Source organism: Protopterus annectens, chromosome 11.part0 (assembly GCF_019279795.1).
Source record: "Protopterus annectens isolate FY-2018-M chromosome 11.part0, PAN1.0, whole genome shotgun sequence".
Taxonomy (NCBI): Eukaryota; Metazoa; Chordata; order Ceratodontiformes; family Protopteridae; genus Protopterus; species Protopterus annectens.
Genome location: NC_056745.1, coordinates 119825488 through 119848903, shown reverse-complemented (window position 1 = coordinate 119848903; position 23416 = coordinate 119825488). Strand labels below are relative to the sequence as shown.

The window sequence follows — 23416 nt, the reverse complement described above, 5'->3', positions numbered from 1 at the left end:
ACAAAAAAAAAATAATTTATGACCCTCAATAAAAAAAGGCAGAATGCATAAACACACTTCTCTGTCCTTCCCAATGCAAAAGACTCCTTATTCAGTGGATGAACAGCAAGCAGCTGCAGTATTAGAGCCTGCATAAGGGCAGCCACAGACACTACACAGTTGACCTGAGGAGTCGATAAACAAGACATCCAGTCCTTAGGAGGCGAAAAAAATCTTGTCAGATCTTTTCAACATAAGTATCACAACATTTGGGTTTTGCCATGTAGTTATAACCACCACCTAAACTATTTTGTCAACTAGGGGAAATAATCCAGCTGAGGGAACTGAAATTCAACGTGCAGGATACACTGAAGTTATAGAACCCCTTCCTTTTCCTATCTCCTTTTTGCTTTGTCTCTTCCTCCAACTCTGGTGGTAAATGAGGTTACCCTGCGGACAAAGTGCTTCCTTTTATACGTGTACTACTTATACTGTCTCACAGGTAGGATTAGTTAGCTTGCATTCAGCAGTTAACCTTTATTCCCTCTGACTTGCTGGCAGAAACTGCACGAGGACTGCACATCTGAGGAAACCGTGACATGTTAGTCTTGGAGACCAAAGTGACTGCAGAAATTTAGGAAGGCACATACAGGGTAGGACTGCATCAATGACACCAGCAATAATGCCAAAATAGGCCTAAGGGTCATAGAAGCCTGCCCTGAACAAATGAAGCTGAAAACATCACAGGTACCAGGAACAGGACAGAGGGCGGCTCTCACTCCTGGTCTCAAAGAAATTACCCAAAACAAAAGGGGCCAACAATCTGCAAACATCAATGCTGAAGGCATCAATGAAGACAGCTGAAATCCTGACCACAGCAAACAATCCACTTCAAATAAGTATGCACCAGCACTGATGCTTAAAGCTTGAACTGCCATCACAAAAAAGGTCTGCAGATGGCGATAGCACTGACACTGAGATGCTCTATGTTGAAGGTAAGGTCAAAGCACACAATACATATCAAATTCTGCAGTCTTGGCACAGACCACAAGGAGACCTCAGTGCTAATGAATACAAGGTCAACTGCAGCCTCCTATACATGGCCTAGTGCGGAAAGACAACAGAGATGAAAAATTTATGAAATAGATAAAAATACTCTGACCACCCCAATGTTAATGGAGGAAGAGAACCTAAGATCACATATGTTAAAATCGCAATAAAAACTTGCTACATTTTTTTGTAATCCAGCTCAAAAGATGAGCTACTTTGAGGCCAGATAGGTCTGGAGCAATAAGAATGAGAACAATTTTTGTTAACTCTATCACATACTGAGGGAATGCTATCAGCTGAAGGACAATAGATAATGGTACTCACAAAAAACACAAAGGAGCCTTACAAACTTCAAACTAGGAAGCAATAAAGGAAAGCTTTTTAGACTTCAGTTTCTTAGAATGTGGTGATGAATCTTTAAAAAGGATGGAGGAGTTCAACTGATTACTTCCTCTTAGCTTTTTGAGCCTCAGATACCTCAAAGAAACAAAGACATGGATGTTGATGCTTTTGCAAGAGACGAAATAGTTGAACCCTTTAATTTCTTCAATATCAATAGATACTTTCCATCTCTTAATGTAGGAGACAACTAATTTTAAACTGCCTTTCACCTAAAAAAAATCACACTCGTCCCAAGAAATTTTACTCCACACCATCATCACTGATGGTGACTAAAGCTTTTTTTTTTTAATACAGTGAAAGAGCAAAAGACACAGAAGATGTCTATAGAAGTGATAGGGAAAGGAGGAAAATGTCTTGGAGGGAGTGGAAAATGTTAGGCAAACTTTTATGAAAAAAATTAGAATGAAACTGACCTTTAGTTGGAACAGCAGACAACTGCAAGACAGCTGATTAAATAGCAAAAACAGTAAAATACAGAATACTTAACACAGAGAAAAATCCAGGGAACCTAAAAATTTAACAATGACTTTGAAAACACAGATCTTAAAGGATCATGTGCAAGACAAAAAACAGAATGCATTCCATGTTTACCTTTAGTACATACTGGTTTAATTATAGTGGGGGTACATTCACAGCAAAGGTGACAAGCTAGAAGGTTCAGAGGTCTTTTCTGGTTATTTAAATGCCCAGCTTTTTGAATATGTTAAGCAAAAATCATGTATACCTTTTCATCTGCAACAAACAATTTAAAACTTGGTGGTAATGTTCGGCTACACAGAAAACAAGGGTAGAATATCAGCCTCAACTGCATTTTGCAGATGAACATACTGTTTTGTAGGTCAAGCAAGTCTTCCATACAGTGCACAGCAGCAACATATCTTAGTAGTAAATGTCAAAGGCACACAGCAACTATTTTCAGCATTACATGAATTTTACCTTTCAAAAAAATAATAAAATAAAAAGCGGTTTGCAGCGTACACAAGTACTGAAGTAGGAAAAGGAGGCTTCCAAACGCTCTCAAACGTCAGCACATCACCCTTGAAAGTAGCCTTCCCAGACACAAAATAGGAAGGGTGCAAATATCACAACAGATGTGATGGGATTTAATAAAGTTCTTTTTTCACTTAAAATTTGATTTTGCGTGACAAACAAAACAGTACCCTCAAAAACCCAGTCATGACATGCTAAAGACAGGAATGGAATGCAGATGATGCATTCTGTTATATGCCTTTGCAGATGACTAAGTGTGTGACTTCACTTTTTTCCACAGTCATTTACTTGAAATGACAGCCAATCCTTCACTGTGAATTGCACAAAACAAGTGCTACATATACATTTCATTTATCTGCAGAACTTATCTTTTACCTTCATAATTATGTAGTCACTTGTATACACCACTCATTTGCATATATTTAAAAAAAAAGAAGTTATGTACTCAACATAACATTCCACCCGAGTTGTTGCTCTTCATTTATCTTCAACCTGTGGGTACTCGGATCGGGGACGGATCCGACTTGGCCACATTTCTAGCATCTGATCAGAGCTCCAAGCTCCTCCCCTACCCATAATGCCCCTGTCTCCCTCTTCCCTTCAGATAGAGTTTGCTGCTATCTACAGCATCCCAATCTGACCCAAGACCTTACCCCATAACAACAAGTCTCTAGAAGCATGAAGAGGGCCAAAAACGTACGTCAAGTTGGTGACCATCTCTTCAGGCCAAACTACCATACAGCCCACGTAATGCAGGGGGAAGCAGGGAGAGATGGTTGAAGACAAATGAAGAGCAACAACTCAGATGGAACGTTATGGTGAGTACATGATTTCTTTATCTGAAGTTGTCTTCATTTGCTTTTCAACCTGTGTGACAACAGTCCTCATCTACCCAACACCTGGGAGGCCCTCATGGAAGGATATTCCGGAGCACGGCGGAGCCAAAGGATGCCCTGTTCTTAGATCGAATGTCCAACTTGTAGTGCAAAATGAAACTATGCAAAGATGCCCAAGTAGCCTCAGAGCAAATGTCATCCAATGAAACTATGGACCAAAGGCAGCTGAAGTAGCCATAGATCTAGTCGAATGCGCCTTAATATGATCTGGCAGAGTTAAAACTCTAGCTGAATATGCCAGAATAATACAATGAAAAATTCAACAAGCAATGGTGACCTACGATACAGGTTCCCCAGAAAAGGCTTAGAATAGGAAACAAAGAGTTGGTCAGACTTGCAGAAATATTTAGTCCTATGCAAGTAAAAAAGTAACTGTCTATGAACATCCAACAAGTGCAATTTGTATTCTCCTTTATTCTGAGATATCAGAAAGAAAAGAGAGAGATTAATTAACTGATTAATGTTTGATTCCAAAACCATTTTGGGAAGGAAAGAGGTGTTAGTGCGCAAGGACACCCTGTCCTTATGAAAGATAATATCAGGAGGTTTGACCGATAAAGCCTAAAGTTCTGAAACCCTTTTGGCTGATGTAATGGCAATCAGGAAAGGCTGTTTTCCATATCAAGAACTGTAGATCCACCAAAGCTGCAGGTTCAAAAGGGGAAGAGACAAGAGCTTGAAGAACGAACGCAAGATCCCAAGGAGGCACTGGGTCCTTAATTGGTGGCTGAAGCAGAAAGGTACCCTTCAAAAAAGGCTTTGCAAAGCTTAAAAGTGTTGTCACCTACATGAAAGTTAGATATAGCTGCCAGTTGGACCTTGACCATAGAAGAACTGGCGCCTTGATTAAAAATGCTTGCCAAAAATTCTAGAACCACTGGAATTAGGGCAGTAAAGGATCTAGGTTATGCTGAGATGCCCAAATAGAGAAACGCTTCCACTTGCTGAAATAAACCTTCCTGGTAGAAGATTTATGAGCTGCAACTAATATCTTTTTGACAAGTGAAGATAACCCGGGAGTCTTGACTATCATGGGAACTGGAGCAGCCAAGCAGTAAGCTTCAGACTGACCAGATCTGGGTGAGGAATCCCTGAGAAATTAGATCCAGAGCCAGATCTAATGTCCGGGGGGGAGACAGCATGTGAGACCACAGAGAAGGGAACGGCAAGGCCAGAATGGGGCAATGAGAATGACAGAGTTCCCCAGCCTGCAAGCTTTCTGAAGGAATTTCAGGATCAGAGGGAGAGGAGTATAAGCATACAGAAGACCGGACAGCCAAGCTTGAACCAAAGCATCTCTGGGGGCTTCCCCCTGTCGGGGGTTCAGAGTGAAAAACTCACTGCACTTCACATTAGGCGGAGAGGCAAAGAGATCACAGCAAGGCTGGCCCCACTTTAGAAAGACCTGCTTCACTACTGAAGGATTCAGAGACCACTCATAAGGCGTCAGGATAGACCCGCTGAGCCTGTCCACTAGAATGCTACACCTCCCCGGAATGTGCGCTGCCACCAGAAAATGGCCAGTGGAGATCGCCCACTCCCACTCACTCTCATGGTTTCTCGACACCGGGGATAAGACCTGGTCCCCCCCCCCCCCCCGCTTGTTGATGTACTAGACTACAGACATATAGTCTGTCTGGATGGAAATCGTCCCTAGAGGAAGATGGGCATGGACAGCTTGCAACTCTAGGAGCACCGCTCTCATCTCCAGGAAGTTGATATGCAATAGAGTCTCGCAGGGGGACCAAGTGCCTTGGACTGTCCTTCCCAAACAATGCCCCCCCGAGTAGGGAAGCGTCCGTGGTCACCGTGGTCAAAGGGGCAGGAAGAATAAAGAGGCAACCCCGAGGAAGATCTTGGGGATTGAATCCACCACAGGAGAGAATCCCTGCATGTCTGAGGTATGCAAATAGGGTGGGGCAACGGAAGGTCTAGCAGGGTCCACTGAACTGCAAGGGTCCACTGAAGTACCCTCATGTGCAACCTGGCCATGGGTACGAAGATGACCGCGGCTGCCAGGGACCCCAATGCCTAGACCGCCAATTCTGCTGCTGGTGATTGAGCTTGAAGGATACATAAAATCTGTTGTTTTAGGGACTGGAGTCTGTCTGAGGTTAGAAATATCTTGATCTGAATAGTGTCCAACCAAGCTCCAATAAAATCCAGAACTTGAACGGGAGTCACTAGGGATTTTCTGAGATTTATGTTTATGCCCAACTACTGGGCTGTTTATAGAAGGGAATCCCTGGCTTGGCAAAGTCGATGCCTGGAGGGGGCAGAAAGGAGCCAATTGTCCAGGTTGGGGAAGATCTGAAAGCCCTGCAGCTGAGCCGCTACCATGTCATCACTTTGGTGAACACCCCTGGGGGCTGTGGTGAGACCAAAGGGTAGCATTCTGTACTGGTAATGATTGGCCCCCCAGCCAGAAGCAGAGGAAACTCAGAGCGTGTCTGTCCATTTTGATGTAGTAGTACGTGTCCTGAAGGTCGACTGAGCACATCCGGTAGTTTTCCTGCAGAAAGGGCAGGAGAGATTGGAGGGTGACCATCTGGAATTTTGTCTTGGCAAACAACAGGTTTAAGGTGGAAAGATCCAGAATGGTTCTTAAGTCTCCCGTCTTCTTTGGCACTAAAAATAATCTGGAATAGATGTTTAACCTGGACTGGTCTGGGGAGATGGGCTGGATGACTCGCTTTTCTAGCAGTTTGGCAATTTCCAGTGCAGCCTTCTCCCTTTGCACAGGTGGAACATCCGGAAGGTATCTGGGAGGGGGAGGTGGTTGAATGAAGGGGATTGAATATCCTCTGGCTATGATCTGCAACACCAAACGATCATCTGTGATGAACTCCAAGGCCATTGGGTGTAGCAAAAGTCGGCCGCCAACTGCCTCCAGAGATGAGTAGCCAGGCAGCCCTTCAGGGCTGCTGTGCATGTCTGTCCGAGAAAGAATCTCAAGACCCCTGATTCCTTGGACCCCCTCTGCCTTGAGGGCTCTGTCTGTCAAATCCCCCTCTGCCTCTGGGTGAAGGAGAGCCCTGAGCAACCTGGGAATAGCTCTGAAACTTCCAGAACCACATCTTCTTTGCCCCTCGCTGATTCTTTGAAAAGGTTAGTTGAGGAGTCAAGAAGCAGATTCCAACCGCAGACTGTCTCTTCCCATCTTTCGCTCTCTGGACTAGTGTGTTGCGTACCAACTTTCCAAAGAGGGTGGAACCGTCATACAGGGCGCGTTAGTAAAACATGTCTTTAAAGCGCTCCGAGAAGGCGGTGCCTTCGTTTGCATGAGAGAGAAGCTGCATAGAGGTGCTAGCAATCGAAGTGAGGGTGGTCATCTGAGAGGAGAAAAAGTACAGTTTTGTACCTACCATAAATGTAGATGTTCGAGTGTTCACCCTGCTGCAGTCAACACACTTGGGTTATCCTGTCGTGAGGCAGTCCCGCAGTCGGACGGAATTCCCAAGTCTTGGTCCGGCGTCGGTTGCTGTCGCCTCTTCCCTGACGTCAGTGCACCACGGGTATATATAATGCAACCGACGCCATTTTCTTCAGTTTTTCTTGCCCCAGATGTCAGGTGCCCCCCAAAAAGGAGGTCAGAATTTAGTACCAAATGGAGTAACCTCTGCACAAACACAAAATCCCTTCAACTATAAGCAAATACATCAATAAGGTATGGAAGAGATTTAGCCAGTAGATCAGAGGAGATGGATGGAGGGTAACCTGGACCGCAGCAGGGTGAACACTCAAACATCTACATTTATGGTAGGTACAAAACTGTACTATGTTCATCGTGTTACCCTGCTGCAGTCATCACACTTGGGTTGAATCCCAAAGCTAAGGAAGGGGGGTGGTATCATAGAGGGTTACTGGAGGCTATAAGGCCCTGCAGAACTGCAGTGGCGAAGCCCGCCCTGGTCTTAGAGTAAAGAGGCAAGTGATAGTGTTTGGTAAAGGTGTGTACTGAACTCCAAGTTGCAGCTTCTAAAATCTCCTTGGTTGGAACCCCCCTAAGAAAGGCTGTAGAGGTAGCTGTTGCTCTGGTAGAGTGGGACCTAATGTTAGTAGGGACTGGTTTCCCATGATGGGTATAGCAGAAAAGTATGCAATGACCTATCCATTTAGAAATGCTTTGCTTTGATATAGCCTTCCCTTGAGAAGCTGTAGCATAGGATACAAAGAGTTGGTCAGATGAAGTTGTCTGGCGTAAGATAAGTGTTCTGGGCCGTTGTATTCAAGCTGGCACCCAGGAATGTCATTATTTGTGAGGGTACTAATTTTGACTTCTTTTCGTTTACTGTGTACCCCAGGCAGTTTAGTAGATGCTTTACAAAGGCCAGATGATGTAAGAGAATGTCTTTGCTTTCTGCTTGGATGAGGCAGTCGTCCAGGTATGGATATATTTGAATTCCTCTTTGTCTGCAGTATGCAATTACTGGTGCCAGGCATTTTGTAAAGACTCTGGGTGCAGTAGATAAGCCAAAGGGCAGTGCAGAGAATTGGTAACGTGTTGAACCTGCAATGAAACGGAGGTATCTTCTGCAACTTTGTCTGATAGGGACATGCAGGTATGCCTCCTTGAGGTCCAATGTTACTAGCCATGCTTCCTTGCCCAACATGGGAAGTAGCTGCTGTAGTGTTAGCATCTTGAATTTGGGTACTTGTAAGTTAAGTGTTTAGAATTGAAAGGTCCAGAATTGGTCTCCAGGCATTGTCCTTTCTGGGCACTAGAAAGAGTCTTGAGTAAAATCCTTGGCCTTGCTCTCGAGTAGGTACGAGTTGAATGGCTCATTGTCCATGAGAGCTGTAATTTGTTTTTGTGCCTCTGCCCATTGATTTTGTGGCAGGTTTGGCATTCCTCTTTTCATTGGCAAGGTGTGAAAGTGGAATCTGTATCCTCGTAAAATTATGTCTAGGACCCATTTGTCCTTTGTGACAATGTGCCAGCTGTCTGCAAAAAGTGCAAGTTTTCCCCCCAAGGGGGCTGCCAAGAGAGTATTTCTTGGCCAGAGGAGGTACAAGTCATTGAGTTTGCCTTCTGGTGGATTGAGACCTGTCTTCTCCTCCCTTCTGTGTTGTAGTGCCCCATTGGCGAGGTTTATACTGGGCTTGTGGTTGTCCTCTGCCCCTTGGACGTCTGTATTTACCCCTCTGTGGTCTGTCAGTAGCTGGAAAGGACCAATTTTTTGTTGGCCAGTTTCTGCTGAAGCGAGGGGGTTGTACCTGTAGGAAATCTTTGACTGTCTTGCATAGATTTTGCCTTATCCTCCATTTTCTTTAAAACAACTTCTGCTTTAACTCCAAAAAGAACATCCTGCTGTAAGGGAGCATCCAGTAGTTTTGCTTTAACACGATCAGGCAGAGTTTTGTTCCTTTAACCAAGCATGCCTGCGTATAACAGACCCAGTGACAGCTGCTCTGCAGGAGGCCTCCAAAGAATCAAACCCACATTGTAAGGTATACGTTTGCCCACCTGCTCAGTGGCATGCAACAGATCCTGTACTTCTTTCAATTCAGATTGTTGAGGGAGAGTAGTTATTCTTTGCTTTAACTGAGAGATTAGGAATTGCTGATACTTAAGCTTGTGAAATTGGCAATTCAGTGCCCTCATAGCTAGTGTGGATGAGGTGTAAACCTTTTTCCCCCACCTGTCTAGTGCTCTGGAATCCCTCTCAGAAGGTACTGGGTTTTTAGCCATAGAAGCTTTAGCCCCCTTGGGACCCTGGGAGATGGTCTCTGGGTCAGCTACAGGGCTTTTGTAAAGAAATTTGTGGGAGTCAGGCACTCTATAGTATCTGTCAGGCTTAGCCGGAGCAGGAGGTAGAGAGTCTGGGTTGAAACTGGATTCTAAATAAACATCATCCACAATGTCCAAAACTGGTGAGATGGCAAGTGGTCTGTGTTGGGGGAGTAAAATAAACTCTCTGAGCTTTTTCTTTGAGTCAGAGTAATCCTGACCTTCCCAGTGAAAATGTTCCCTCATAGTGTGTAAAGTTTCCCCAAAGGAGTAGTCTTCAGGAGGAGAAGCTGAGGGAATAGAGTCCTCAGCATCAGAATCTTCATAAGGAGAGGAGGAATCTTGGTCCTCAGAGGAGTCTGAAGAAATGGACACTTGCTCAGAGGATGCATAATCTTCCTCTTGTCTAGGCCTTTTGTCAGGAGGGGGCTGGGAACCCCTGATTAGAGAAATCAAATCTTCAGCCATTTTGAGCATCTGTTTCTTAGGCATAGGGCCTTGAACAGGAGACTGAAGTGCAGTCCATTTAGATTTAGTAGGAGTCTTCGACTTAGAAAACGTTTTAATGGTGAGAGTCGTCGGTCTGAAAACGCCTTCAGAAACTGATGGCATTTCTGCAGCACCGACGTCTTTTGTAGCAATGTCGTCGGATGGGCCTGAACTAAATGGCTGCGTCAGACTGGTGCATTCCGCCAAACGTTCCGTAGCGGTCTCGGGTTCCAGATCTGTGGTAGTCAGGGGCTGCGTCGGAGCCTCACTGAGGACCGGAGACCAGATCAGCCGAGGCCTCGGAATCTGGCTTAGGCCTGGGCTGTCTGTCCTTATCCTTGCATTTTTTGTGCACGCCGGTAGTTGGTTGCTCCGACGGCATGGTGTAGTTAAATTTCCTACCGAAGTAGTGTCATGCGAAATCAAAGCATCTTTTAATAGTACGCTTATTAAACCTAGCACAAAACCAACAAGTAGTGACGTCGTGGTCTGGGCCTAGGCAAGGTATGCAATAAGAATGAAAATCCTTATGAGGTATTTGCTTCCCACAAGAAATACAATTGTTAACTTTTTCTGACATCGGTCTGAGGCAAGAAAAGTTTCCCCAACGGGGTACTTAGCTTTATAGAAGACTTCGGTCTGAAATTCGAATTCTAAAATCCCAGGAGTTGGCCGACCGGCACTTGCGAACTGCTTCTGCTTCAGGCACCACGCGGCAAGAAAGACTGAAGAAAATGGCGTCGGTTGCATTATATATACCCCTGGCGCACTGACGTCAGGGAAGAGGCGACAGCAACCAACGCCGGACCAAGACTTTGGAATTCCGGCCGACTGCGGGACCGCCTGACGACAGGATAACCCAAGTGTGATGACTGCAGCAGGGTAACACGATGAACATCCTTTTTATTCTCCACCGACATGGACCCTGAGGTAGACTTGGTGATCTGACTAGGACTAGCTGAAATCTAGTTACGTGTGCCATATAGTTCAGCGCATGTACCAAGAATGTAGCTGAAGAGTATACCCACATCCCAAAACGGTCCATCGTCCTGGACTCTCGGTCTGGAGGATGGACCATGGAGCTCTCCTACGCCAGCTCCTTCTTGGTGGCTGCTGCCACAACCATGGCATCAACCGGGATACCTTGATCCAATACATCCTGTCCAAAGGAGCACTAAGTATTTTATCAGAGTATTTGGGGATAAGCTCCACCGTGTCTGGCTCCTTCCACCCCCGACATGTAATCAGATCCACCAGGGGATCCACAGGAGGGGACACTCAGGATGTAGAGGGTCCAGTGCCAAATGCCTCCAGGAACACTGGTCATCCGGGTTGGGTTTCTGAGCAGACCACCCCCTTCCACGACAAAGGATTTCCATGATGTCTCCAAAGGAAACATCTTCGGGGAGGGGGGGGGGGCAGACTGAGGTCCGTGAGGGACTCCCAATCTGGATCTGTGTGTGGATAAATCTCTGCATCAGTCTGTCCACCTCTGCTTCAGAGAGGCTGCGGGTGGACCTGGAAGAGGAATGCAACCAACACCAGTCTAGAGAGCTGATGAGAGGAAGTGGATGGTGGTGAGCGAAACCAAGACACCTCCAGCTCCAGGCAAAACAAAGGAACAGAGCAGGGGGGAACCCATGGTAGCAGCTGGGTGGGATTTAGCTACAGGCTCTGCCGAGGCGTCAGGGGATTGCTTCCTCAATCTGCCTCAGTCCCTGGTCCTCTTAGTGGGAGGTTGAGTCCCACAGGCCAGGGTGGAAGAAGCAGAAGAGGCAGCCGAAGACACTGAAGCAACCGAGGCCTCTGTAGGAGATAGAGGGGAAAAGGCCCTTCAAAATGAGTTTATTCCTCCTGTCGATCAACATGTGGGGATTGAACCCCACTCAGATCGAGCAGGAAGAATCGAGGTGACCCAACCCACCCCTAAACAAACTATGCAGTGTGTGGCCATCAGCTGGGGATAGCTTATGGCCACAATCCGTGCACTTTCTAAATCCCTGTTTAGGAGTCTCCACCATAGATGGAAAGAGACAGAGACCCAAACACTCACACAGACTACACTAGAAAGAAAGAGAAGGAAAGTTTTTTTTTTTTTTTTTTTTTTAAATAAGTACCCGATGCCTGAGCGCTAAGTTGGAAAATGAGAAGGGGAGATAGAAAAGTGGGAAGATAAACAGGTACAACACAAAAAACCACAAACGTACCCAACAACAGATGCTTAGAGCCCGGACCACAACACGAAAGCTAGTACGACAAACGAGATCTGAAGGGAGGAGGGAGACAGAGGAATTAAGGGGAGGAGCTTGGAACTCAGATCAAATGCTGGAAATGCAGCAGTCGGATCCATCCCGGATCAGAGTACCCACAGGTTGAAGAGCAAATGAAACCAACAACATCAGATCAAAGCTTTTTTAATGTAAATTTAAGTAAGTTCCCACAAAAGACAAAATAATGATAACTTGCTGCATGATTAACTCACATTGAGTATTCGAAGCTTTGACCGGGAGGACTTCTCATGGCGAGAACGACTCCTTGCAGACTTTCGAAGGTACCTTTTAGTCGATCTTCCTTCATGCCTCCCACTTGTTGGAACACCTTCATTACCATCACTCATTCCTGATGCTACATCAGAGTGTGCACTAAAAGTCAAATGAGACTAGTAAGAGCTAGAGATAAAATGTAGACATTTACCTCTGTTACATGGACTGAAAAACAAGTCCTAGATGAAAGCTGCATTTTAATTATTTGGTGATAGAATAGTTAAGACTGAACATCCTTTACAGATATTTGACCAAGACACATGACAAAACAGGTAACTGTAACTGCACTACATTCAAAGCATACTCAAAATTAAGCAGAATAACATGAAACATTAGGATGGTACACACAAGTATTCACCATCTGACCTATAACCAACCATCCTGCAATAGGTCACTTTTGTGAATTCCTTATACGATATCTTATACCTTTATGCCTCAACACCTTTTATACATTTTTTTCAGTGGACCATGCTATAACATGATATGTCAGGCTAGGAGACACAAAGCTCATACACTAGTCTGAACTCAACATCTACTGAGTGACCAACACTGCAAAACAGAAACAAAGAAAAATACATTACACATTTCCCAACGTAGAGCAAAATCCATCACATTCCAAAAGACTGAAAGATCATTATTTATTTATTTTATTTTTTAACATTTGTTAACAAGGAAAGTCCGACTTGGAACAAAGCCAATTTTCAGCGGAGGTCCAAAGAGAAAGGCTCCAGATGCATGTCTGCAATGTGGAAGAAACCGGAGCACCCGGAGTTAACCCACACAAACACAGGGAGGACATGCAGACTCTGCAGAGAAGGCACCCCCAGCCAAGAATCGAACCAGAGAACCTCTTGCTGTGAGGCGACAATGCTACTGCTGCACTACTGCGCCGTATCATCCTGATACAGGGAGATGGTAGGATGGATAGCAAGCATCAATTACAGTAGGCCACCAACCAAAACTTTTAGTTATGTACTTACCATAACTTTAGATGTATGGGATCCATCTCGCCTACATTCTCTACAGATGGGTTCGGAGCCGATCCTCGGCTCCAACTCGGCCGCTATACAATAGAATGCAGTCTCTTATTGGCTGAGTTACCTCATATCCCAGGATGCACCACTACTGCTTCCCCAGATCTTGTTTGTCCGCACTCATGCTCACAGAAACAGACTATTGTTATAACATTCTCAGGTCTTTCAAGAGAGGAAAGAAGTTCAATTTCGGATCATCCGGTCTCTCCTGGTCTACGAGGTAGGGGGAAGGAGGGTGGGTTATTAGGAATGTAGGCGAGATGGATCCCATACATCTAAAGTTATGGTAAGTACATAACTAAAAGATGTAATGTGATCCTATCTCGCCTACATTCTCTACAGATGGGACAGCGTCCCTAGCACCTAATTCCTGGGTGGCTCACTGGAAAACACTCCTGAGAACTGTGGAACCGCAAAGCGACCCCCGACTGGCTCCGGAGTTGCACAGTCGGGCAACAACTCAGGAACGCTGGTTGTATGAAGAACCACGAAAGGAATCGCGGTCTCCAGAGTTACGGGGGCCTCTGCCACCTCTGGGGTGGCGTCTTCCAAAATCCCCCCCCGCCTCTGGAGAGGGAATCACTGGGTGGAGTAGAGAAAGACTTTTGGGATTTTTTAAACCACATTTTCCCTCCTCTCCCAGCCTTGGGATAAGGCCTGGAAGGAGCGGAAAAACGGGCCCCAACGGCAGTCAAAGTCTTGCCCTCCTGCTCGCACCGAGTTAGTGTGTCCTTCACCTTGGGTCCAAACAAAGATGACCCATCAAAGGGGGTGTCGTGAAGGAAGACTTGAAGGCCTCCGTGCGAACACAAAGCGTAACCAGGCTTGCCTCCTAAGGGCAACGCCTGTTCCGCTCTACTCGCCCTTCGGCGCATCTGAAATGAGCCTCATGGACGAGTTAACAATAGAAAAGAGGGTAGTCATCTGTGCGCCAACAGTCGGGGCCAGTGCCTCAGGTAGATTACCAACAAGAGAGTCATTTAGCTCTTTGAGAAGATCCCTTTGGAGCCTCGTACAATGACATAAGTAGTTCAGCGACCGTAAGGTAAAGGCCGCTGAGGACAGGGTACGCTTCCCGTACCTATCCATACTCCTAGAATCCTTATTAGGAGGATGAATAGACGTCGAAGCCTCTGCCACGTCCTGCTGTGTGGCAGAAGCCACCACCAAAGCATCTACAGGCACATCCTTTGTGAGAAATTCTTTCTGGGGGGGGGCTGACAAGAATTTATTGGGCCTCGCAGGCACCGGTTCCACAGAATCAGGGTGTTCCCACACCCTTGAGAAACCAAATCAAGGAGTTCATCAAGAAGGCGGAGACACCCAGGAGGCGGAGGGCTGGGCCCCAAAGGCCTTGAGGAAGACTGACTCCTCAGCTGAAGGGGTTTTGGCTTGCCAGTCACCTCTCTGTCTCAGAATCTCCAAGATATCTGAGAAGGAGATATCATCCGAAGACGATTTGGGGGACCCTTCTGCATCATCGAGGTCAGTATCCGATGTAATAGACTCATCTTGGGAGTCTACGTGCTTCCTCTTACACAATTTCTTCCGTGGGGTTCATCCGAAGCAGTTTTGGACGGACCACCGGAAGAAGGGAACCCATTGGGGTATCCTCAGGCCCTGGGGCCCGCTGCCGGGGCTGCAACACAACAGAGGCACCAGTCTCCAAATCTAGGGACGGTGAGGTAGAATCTAGTTGAACCGGCAAAGGCATGGCCAGCGCGCTCCTCATGGCCTCAAAGGCCGGACCTCCAGAATCCAAGGAAGTCACTGGTCTAGAGGCCACGATGGCACTGGGAATTCCAGCAGCCGATGCTCCGAGAGGAAGACTAGGCACCGAAGCACCTAATCCTAAAGTATTCCCCTCGGGCCCGGCTGAAGAGGTCGCAGTACCAAACCCTGAACCGGAGGACAGGGTAGGAAGCATAATCGGAGCCGAAAGGCCTGCAAGGGGTCTCTGCTCCGACCGTATGGCTCCACATTGCTCCACCACCACCGGCTCCAACGGCTCCGAAGAGGTTGGAGGAGGAATCAAATGTGTTGGAGGGGGGATCGGCTCCGAAGCAAACTGTGCTGGAGCCGAGACCATTTTAGTAAACACTGGAGATTGGAAAAGCCTCTGTAAAACCCTATCCAGGTCCGAATCTGATAGTCTCAAAGATTTAGAGGAGGTAGACACTCGAGAAGACTTTCCTCTCGACTCCGAGAGAGAAGGGGACCGGCTCGAACGGCTCCAATACTGTCGGCGCCGACTCCACCACAGCATGGACCACCATCGGCACCGAAGGAGCCTTCTTTGGAGCCGAGGGGGAAGAGTCTGAGCTGCACACTTCCACCGGCTCCGAAGCCATTGGAACCGATGGAGGTGATTCACCTCTCGATACTCCAACTTGCGGCTCCGAAGGCAATGGAGCCGAAGTAGGAGGTATCGAGGCAGACCCTTCGACCCTCGGCCCCGAAGTCAGTGGAGCCGAGGAAGAAGAGGTCAATTTTGTCTTTTTAGAAGTCGGCTCCGACGGACTTGTCGGTGCCGACTATCTTCTTTTTGAAAGCAACAGGAGGATTTAAAGCTTCCTCAAAGGAGGGTTTAATAAGCCCTTTCAAAATCAGCTTGTTCTTGCGTTCTTGAAGAACCCTAGCGGAGAAAGCATGACAGACACTACATGTCTCCTGCAGATGTTTCGGCCCCAAACAATAAACGCAAACTGAATGGCTGTCTGTGATGGACATTTTGTAACTGCACCGAGTGCATTTTTTAAAGCCTGACTTCTGCTCCTTTGACATAATACAGGCACTCAACAAGCAATAAGACTATCACAAAAAAGCGCCAATAAAGAGCGAGACACAATGGTACGAGTACTGAGGAAATTTTACCTCAAAAAAGAACACAGTGAACTGACACAGACAATACAATTTCAACGACCCTAAGCCCTCTAATTTAAACGGGCCTAGCCAAGAACAACTAACCACAACTTAAGTAGCAGTTAAACAGCAGTCAAAGGTAGGGCAAAGGCCCTCTAACTTAAACGGGCCTTGCCCAACTGAAAAAAATAAAGTACTAGAAATCACTCAAACACAGACACGAGATATACAAATTACAAAGAATAGCTGTTAAAACAGCTGTTTGGTTAATATATAGAGAAAAACCCCCAAGGTCAAAGACCAGTAAAAGGTAAAAAAGAACCACTTAGCTCCAGCCAAGTCGAGACCACGTCCAGCTTGTAAAGCGGCAAACGAGATCTGGGGAAGCAGGTGTAGTGCATCCTGGGATAGGGAGTAGCCCAGCCAATGAGAGACTTCGTGCTAGTGTATTAGTTGCCGAGTCGGAGCTGATGGATCGGCTCCGAACCCATCTGTCATGAATGTAAGCGAGATGGATCCCATTACATCTATTGTTATAACATTCTCAGGTCTTTCAAGAGAGGAAAGAAGTTCAATTTCGGATCGTCCGGTCTCTCCTGGTCTACGAGGTAGGGGGAAGGAGGGTGGGTTATTAGGAATGTAGGCGAGATGGATCCCATACATCTAAAGTTATGGTAAGTACATAACTAAAAGATGTAATGTGATCCTATCTCGCCTACATTCTCTACAGATGGGACAGCGTCCCTAGCACCTAATTCCTGGGTGGCTCACTGGAAAACACTCCTGAGAACTGTGGAACCGAAGGAAGCTCGACCCCTGGATGCCACATCTAATTTGTAGTGAGAAATAAAGGTGTGCGAAGACGACCACGTAGCAGTCGCACAAATATCACTAATAGAGAGCTTGGAATGAAAGGCTGCCGAAGTGGCCATAGCCCTAGTAGAATGAGCTTTCACTGGAACCATAAGTTCCTTATTTGAGATGAGATAAATATGATTGATACAGTCCTTGATCCACTTGGCAATAGTGACTTTTGTGACGGCTTTGCCTAATTTACTGTCCGAAAAGGACACAAACAGTTGATCTGATTTTCGTGCTTGGTGTGTCCTATCCAAATAGAAACGTAATTGTCTGTGTACATCCAAGCTGTGAAAGGTATATTCAGCTCTGTTTGAATACTTAGGGAAGAAGACTGGTAGTTCCAGTGATTGTTGTAAACAAAAGTTAGAACAAACCTTTGGTATAAAAGATGGGTTTGGTCTAAGAGATGCTCTATCCTTGTGAAATACCAGGTATGGTGGTTTGACACATAGGGCTTGAAGTTCTGAAACTCGCCTGGCTGATGTAATAGCAACTAGAAGGGCAGTCTTCCAAGAAAGAAATTTTAGATCACAGGTTGCTGCCGGCTCAAAGGGAGATGAGGTTAATGCACCTAACACCATGTTAAGGTCCCACGGAGGTGCAGGTTGAGATATAGGGGGTCGTAGAAGCCAAGCTCCTTTAATAAAGGCTTTGCACAACTTGTTGCTCATTAAAGGTGGTTCTACACTCTCATGAAAATTGGAAATAGCCACCAATTGCACTTTGATGGTAGACACTGAGCAACCTTGGTTGAATAGGGAAGCTAAAAACTTCAGTACTTCTGACACCGAGGCTGTCATAGGGTCTAATCCTCGGAGTTGGGCCCAAATAGCAAACCTCTTCCATTTATTGCTATATATCTTTTTAGTAGAAGTCTTGTGGGCCGAAGACAAAATGTGCATGACTTCAGGGGCGAAAGAATGGCTCCTAACTATGGTTGGAAGAGGAGTAGCCAGGCTGCTAACTTCAATGAATGGAGGGACTGATGGAGCTGTCCTGACTGATGCGTCAAAAGGTCCGGAACTTGGTCCAGGAACCAAGGACCCTCCAATGCATATTTGTGAAGAAAGGGGAACCAGACTTGTTGAGGCCAGTATGGGATGATTAGTATCATTTTGCTTCCCAAGCGAATCGCCTTCTGAATCACCTTGGGGAGAAGGGGAACCGGTGGAAAGGCATATAGCAGACCGGGGGGCCAAACGTGGACTAGAGCGTCCTTGGGGATCTCCCCCGGAACTGGGGTGAGAGTGAAGAAGTGCTGGCATTTCGCGTTGAGGGGACTTGCGAAAAGATCGCAACAAGGAACTCCCCATCTCGTGAAAATCTGCGCTACCACTCTGTCGTTCAAGGACCACTCGTGAGGGGAGAGAATAGTTCTGCTCAGTCTGTCGGCTATCACGTTGGATTTCCCCGAAATGTGCGTTGCCACTAGGAAACGCTTGGTAGCAATCGCCCAATCCCATACTTTCATGGCTTCTCTGCAAAGGGGGTAGGACCTGGTCCCTCCTTGCTTGTTTAAGTACCAGACTACCGACATGTTGTCGGACTGAATGGCAATCGTACCCTGGGGGAGGTGATCGTGCAGTGCTTGCAACGCTAAAAGCACCGCCCTCATCTCCAGGATATTGGATGTGGAGAAGACTCTCGTCGGAGTGCCACGTGCCTTGGACCGACCTGTCCAGATAATGTCCCCCCCACCCTGTCTGGGAGGCGTCCGTAGTCAACGTGGCAGAGGGGAGTGGGGGAACGAAGGGTCACCCTAGATTCAGGTTGGAGGAAAGAAGCCACCAACGAAGATCCTGTTTGCACGTCTCTGTGATCAATATGTGGTGACTGAGGGGAAGGTCTTGATAAGACCACTGGACTGATAGGAGCCACTGGAGTATCCTCATGTGCAACCTTGCCAAGGGGACCAGAAGAATGGTGGCTGCCATGGAGCCCAACAGCTGTAGGACCATTCTCGCTGGAGCACGTCGTCTGAGGAGCAATGCCTGAACCTGAAACTGGAGCGTTGCTATCCTTTCCGCAGGGAGATAGACTCGCATCTGTCTTGAGTCTATTTCTGCACCAATAAACAGAATACGCTGAGATGGCAGCAATACAGATTTTGACCAATTGAAGGTGATTCCTAAGGAGTTGCCTAGTGTGATAGTGGCTGCTAGATTTTCCAAGAGTAGATGCCTGGAGGTGGCAGTTAGGAGCCAGTCGTCTAGGTATGGAAACACCTGGAATCCTAGACTTCTCAGGTGAGCAGTCACCACCGCCAAACATTTGGTGAACACCCTGGGGGCTGTGGTGAGACCAAAGGGCAGTGCCCGGAACTGGAAATGACTGTCTCCTAGGCTGAAGCGTAAGTGTCTCCTCGACGCCTGATCCATCAGAATGTGATAGTAGGCGTCTTTGAGATCTATGGAGCACATCAAAACACCTTTCTCCAAAAGCGGAAGAATGGATTGCAAAGTGACCATCCGGAATTTGGACTTTTTCACAAATCGGTTTAATTTGCTGAGATCCAAAATGGGTCTCAAGTCCCCGGTCTTTTTTGGTACCAAAAAGAATCTTGAGTAAGTCCCTGATCCGGCCTGGTCTGCAGGGACAGGTTGGATGACCCCTTTTTGAAGCAGCTTTGATATTTCGTTGGCTGCATGATCCCGTTGACTGGGTGGCGGGTCCGGGATTCTTTGGACTGGTGGGGGGGGTTGAGAAAAGGGAATGGTGTAACCTCCGGCGATGATTCGAAGCACCCATTGGTCCTGAGTGATATTTTCCCAGGCCTTTAGGTGTCTCGAAAAACGACCCCCGACTGGCTCCGGAGCTGCACAGTCGGGTACTCCTTCAGGGATGCTGGAAGGAGGAGCCACGAAAGGACTCGCGGTCTCCAGTGTTGCGGGGGCCTCCACCACCTCTGGGACGGCATCTCCCTGAAAAATTTCCCCCTCCTCTGCCTCCAGAAGGGGAATCACTCTGCTGCGACGAGTAAGGCTTTTGAGACTTACGGAACCACATTTTCCCTCCTCTTCGTGCCTTGGGATAAGGTCTAAAGGGAGTGGAAAACCGGGCCCCTACGGCAGTTAAGGTCTTACCCTCCTGTTCGCAGCGAGTCAATGTGTCCTTTACCTTGGGTCCAAACAGTGAGGACCCATCAAAGGGGGCGTCGGCAAAGAAAAACTTAAAGGCCTCCGCAAAGTGACACAGGCGTAGCCAGGCTGGTCTCCGTAGAGCAACACCTGTTCCAGCCGCTCTGCTCACTCCTTCGGCCGCATAAGAAATGAGCCTCATGGACGAGTTGGATAATGAAGACAGGGTAGCCAACTGGGAGTTAACCGTCTGGGCCAACTGCTCGGGTAAGTTACCAGAGAGGGTATCCGAAAGCTCCTTGATCAGATCCCTCTGCGGTCTGGTGAAATGTGTCAAGTAATTCAGAGACCTTAATGTAAAGGCCGCTGAAGAAAGGATACGCTTGCCGTACCAATCCATGCTCCTAGACTCTATTAGGAGGATGGACGGACGTCGAAGCCTCTGCCACATCTTGCTGGGTGGCAGATGCCACCACCATAGCATCTACAGCCACGCCTTTTGAGAGAAAGTCCTTATCTGGGGGAGCCAAAAGGAATTTATTGGGGCGAGCTGGCACCGGTTCAACAGAATCCGGGTGTTCCCACGCCCTTCGAGAGATCAAATCCAGAAGCTCATCGAAGGGCGGAGACACCCAGGAGGAGGAGGGCTGAGCCCTGAAGGCCTTGAGGAAAACAGACTCCTCAGTCGAAGGGGGTTTAGACTGCCAGTCGCCTCGTTGCTTGAGGATCTCCAAGATGTCCGCAAAGGAGACATCATCCGAGGACGACTTGGGGGACCCCTCCGCATCATCGAGGTCGGTATCCGAGGTGAGAGACTCATCAGGGGAGTCTACGTGTTTCCTCTTACACTGTTTCTTCCTGGGAGGTTCCTCCGAAAGCGTGTCGGAGGGACCTCCAGGAAGAAGGGAACCCCCAATGGGGGTAACCTCAGGCCCAGGGGCCCCACTGTTGTGAGACAGAGGGATTGCAAAGGCGCCAGTCTCCATGCCCAAGGAAGGTGGTGGTGAAATGGTAGAAGTGGCCACAGAGGATTTGGCCAAGGCACTCCTCATGGCCTCGAAGGCGGGACCCCCAGAGTCCTGGGACGGTTCAACCCCCGAGGCCACAACAGCAGTCGGAACCCCTGCAACCGACGCGCCGAGAGGGAGGCTCGGAACCGAAAGGATCGGTCCCGAAGCGTCCCCCCCGGGGCCGACAGAGGAGGTCCGCGTACCGAACCCCGACCCAAGGGACGGGGTTGGAGTTAGAGTCGGAACCGACCCGATAACCTCCACCGGTTCCACCAACACCGACTCCAACGGCGCCGAAGCTGTTGGAGGAGGAATCGATGTAGCAGGATGGGAGATCGGCTCCGGAGCCAACTGGGCTGGAGCCAAGATCAACTTTGCAAAGACTGGAGACTGAAAAAGCCTTTGAAGCACCCTCTCTAAATCCGAATCGGACATCCTCGACGACCGAGAAGAGACCGACCGGGTCCGAGTCGACTTCTCCGCCGGCTCCGAAAGACTGGGGGACCGGCTCCGTAATGGTTCGAGAAGTATCGGCGCCGAGGGAGACTCCACTACATCTGCAATTTCCCTCGGAGCCGATGTGGACTTCGGCACCGAAGGGGAAGAGTCTGAGCGGGCAACCCCCATCGGTTCCGAAGGCAGTGGAGCCGATGGAGATGACTCGCCTCTCGACGCCCGAGCTCTCGACTCCGAAACCAGAGGAGTCGAAGCTGGAGACATCGAGGCAGACCGTTCCGCCCTCGGCTCCGAAGTCCATGGAGCCGACGGAGAAGCCTGTCGTGACTTTTTTGCTGCCGGGTCCGACGGACTGGTCGGAGCCGAAGACTTTTTCTTCTTCGAAGGTGAAGAAGAAGAAGATAGGGCTTCCTCAAAGGAAGGGGTAATAAGCCCTTTCAAGATCAACTTATTTTTCCTCTCTTAGAGGACGCGAGAGGAAAAGGCGTGGCAAACGCTACAGGATTCTTGGAGATGCTTCGGGCCCAAACAGTAGACACATAAAGAATGGTGGTCCGTAATGGACATTTTATAGCTACATTTAGAACATTTTTTAAACCCTGATGGTCTATGTTCCTTAGACATGGCTATATTAAAAAATAAACACTGACTACCAAAAACAAAATTGACACAAAGACAACCTAGACTCTAACTAAAACGCCTAGGATAGGGCTAGGCCCCTCTAACTTAAACGGGACCGTTAATTACCACAAAAAACACAATTTTACCACAAGAATATATCAAAAACCAATCACACAACAACAAGTAGCTGTTAAAACAGCTTTTGGGTAAGTTTTGACAAAAAATTAGACAGAAAAATTTCTGACTAAGAGATACTTAGCTCAGCCAAGTCCGAGACCACGTCTATGCTTGAGAAGCGGCAAACGAGATCTGGGGAAGCAGTAGTGGTGCTTCCTGGGATATGAGGTAACTCAGCCAATAAGAGACTGCGTTCTATTGTATAGCAGCCGAGTCGGAGCCGAGGATCGGCTCCGAACCCATCTGTAGAGAATGTAGGCGAGATAGGATCACATTACATCCACTAATGCTGTGCACATATGTGCTATACTGGACTTCAGATGCCTTCTCATCAAATGCAGAAGGCCACTGCACAAAGCAAATGATGATGAGCATATATCTGTTTTCCTTTATTTTACAGGCCTTCTGCAGTGCATAACTTTTAGGAAAAATCACAAGTAGTGAAAAGTGATACCTCTCAGTAGATAGAACGATGAGGAACAATGAAAGTAAGGTACAGGCTCAGAAAAAAATTCTGAAATCAGAAAGGTGCCACAGAAGTCCCAGCTCTCAAAATCAAAGTCTAATCAATTCTTGAAGGTGTGTACTGATGACTAAGTAGCAATGCAAAAATGCCATCAATATGAGGATTTTTGAGACAAGTACTGTAAAAGTAGATATGACTCTTGTGGACTTTATTCTGGCAGAGGTATTTGACAATAAGTGATTTACTTCATCATGGCAAAATACAGTGTAGTTAGCAACCCACTATGACAGAGTTTGCTTAGCTACTGCATCCCCTTTCTATCTGGAGCAAAGGAGGCAAAATTACATCTCTATGACAACAGTCACTGGAGCAAAAGTTACAATGGAAACATTGAAAGATCACCACCATAGTATCATTCCTTACCCATGAAACATCCACCCTAACACCAAGAGCTTTTGAACATCTCCAAAGCTAAGCAGATTTATTCCCTGACCAGGATGCAAGCCAGGCATTTTGGCAAAAATGGGGGACAGCAGTCTGCGCCATTTTCGGTTCTTTCTGGACAGAGGTACCACTGACGTTTGTTGTGAGCAGTGTACACAATGCATCTAGAAAGTTTGCTTACCTGCCTCCTGGCAGTAATTACTGAACTCCCCTACCTGATACTAGCTAATGTGCCAAGAGTATGGACACACTTAACAGACGCCTTGAAAGCCCACAAAATATTGTCACAAGGATAAATACCCAGTTCAAAACTCTTCCTTAAAGGAAA

General features: G+C 47.3%; 1 protein-coding gene across 1 annotated transcript in view; it reads right to left on the bottom strand.

Moving 5' to 3' along the window:
- LOC122815199 (serine/threonine-protein kinase WNK1-like) overlaps positions 1-23416 on the bottom strand; it is a 3137204-nt gene that overhangs the window by 1744010 nt on the left and 1369778 nt on the right. The window contains exon 6 of the mRNA XM_044087493.1: positions 12020-12179. Coding sequence (XP_043943428.1) covers positions 12020-12179 — 160 coding nt within the window. The remainder of the gene's footprint in view (positions 1-12019; positions 12180-23416) is intronic.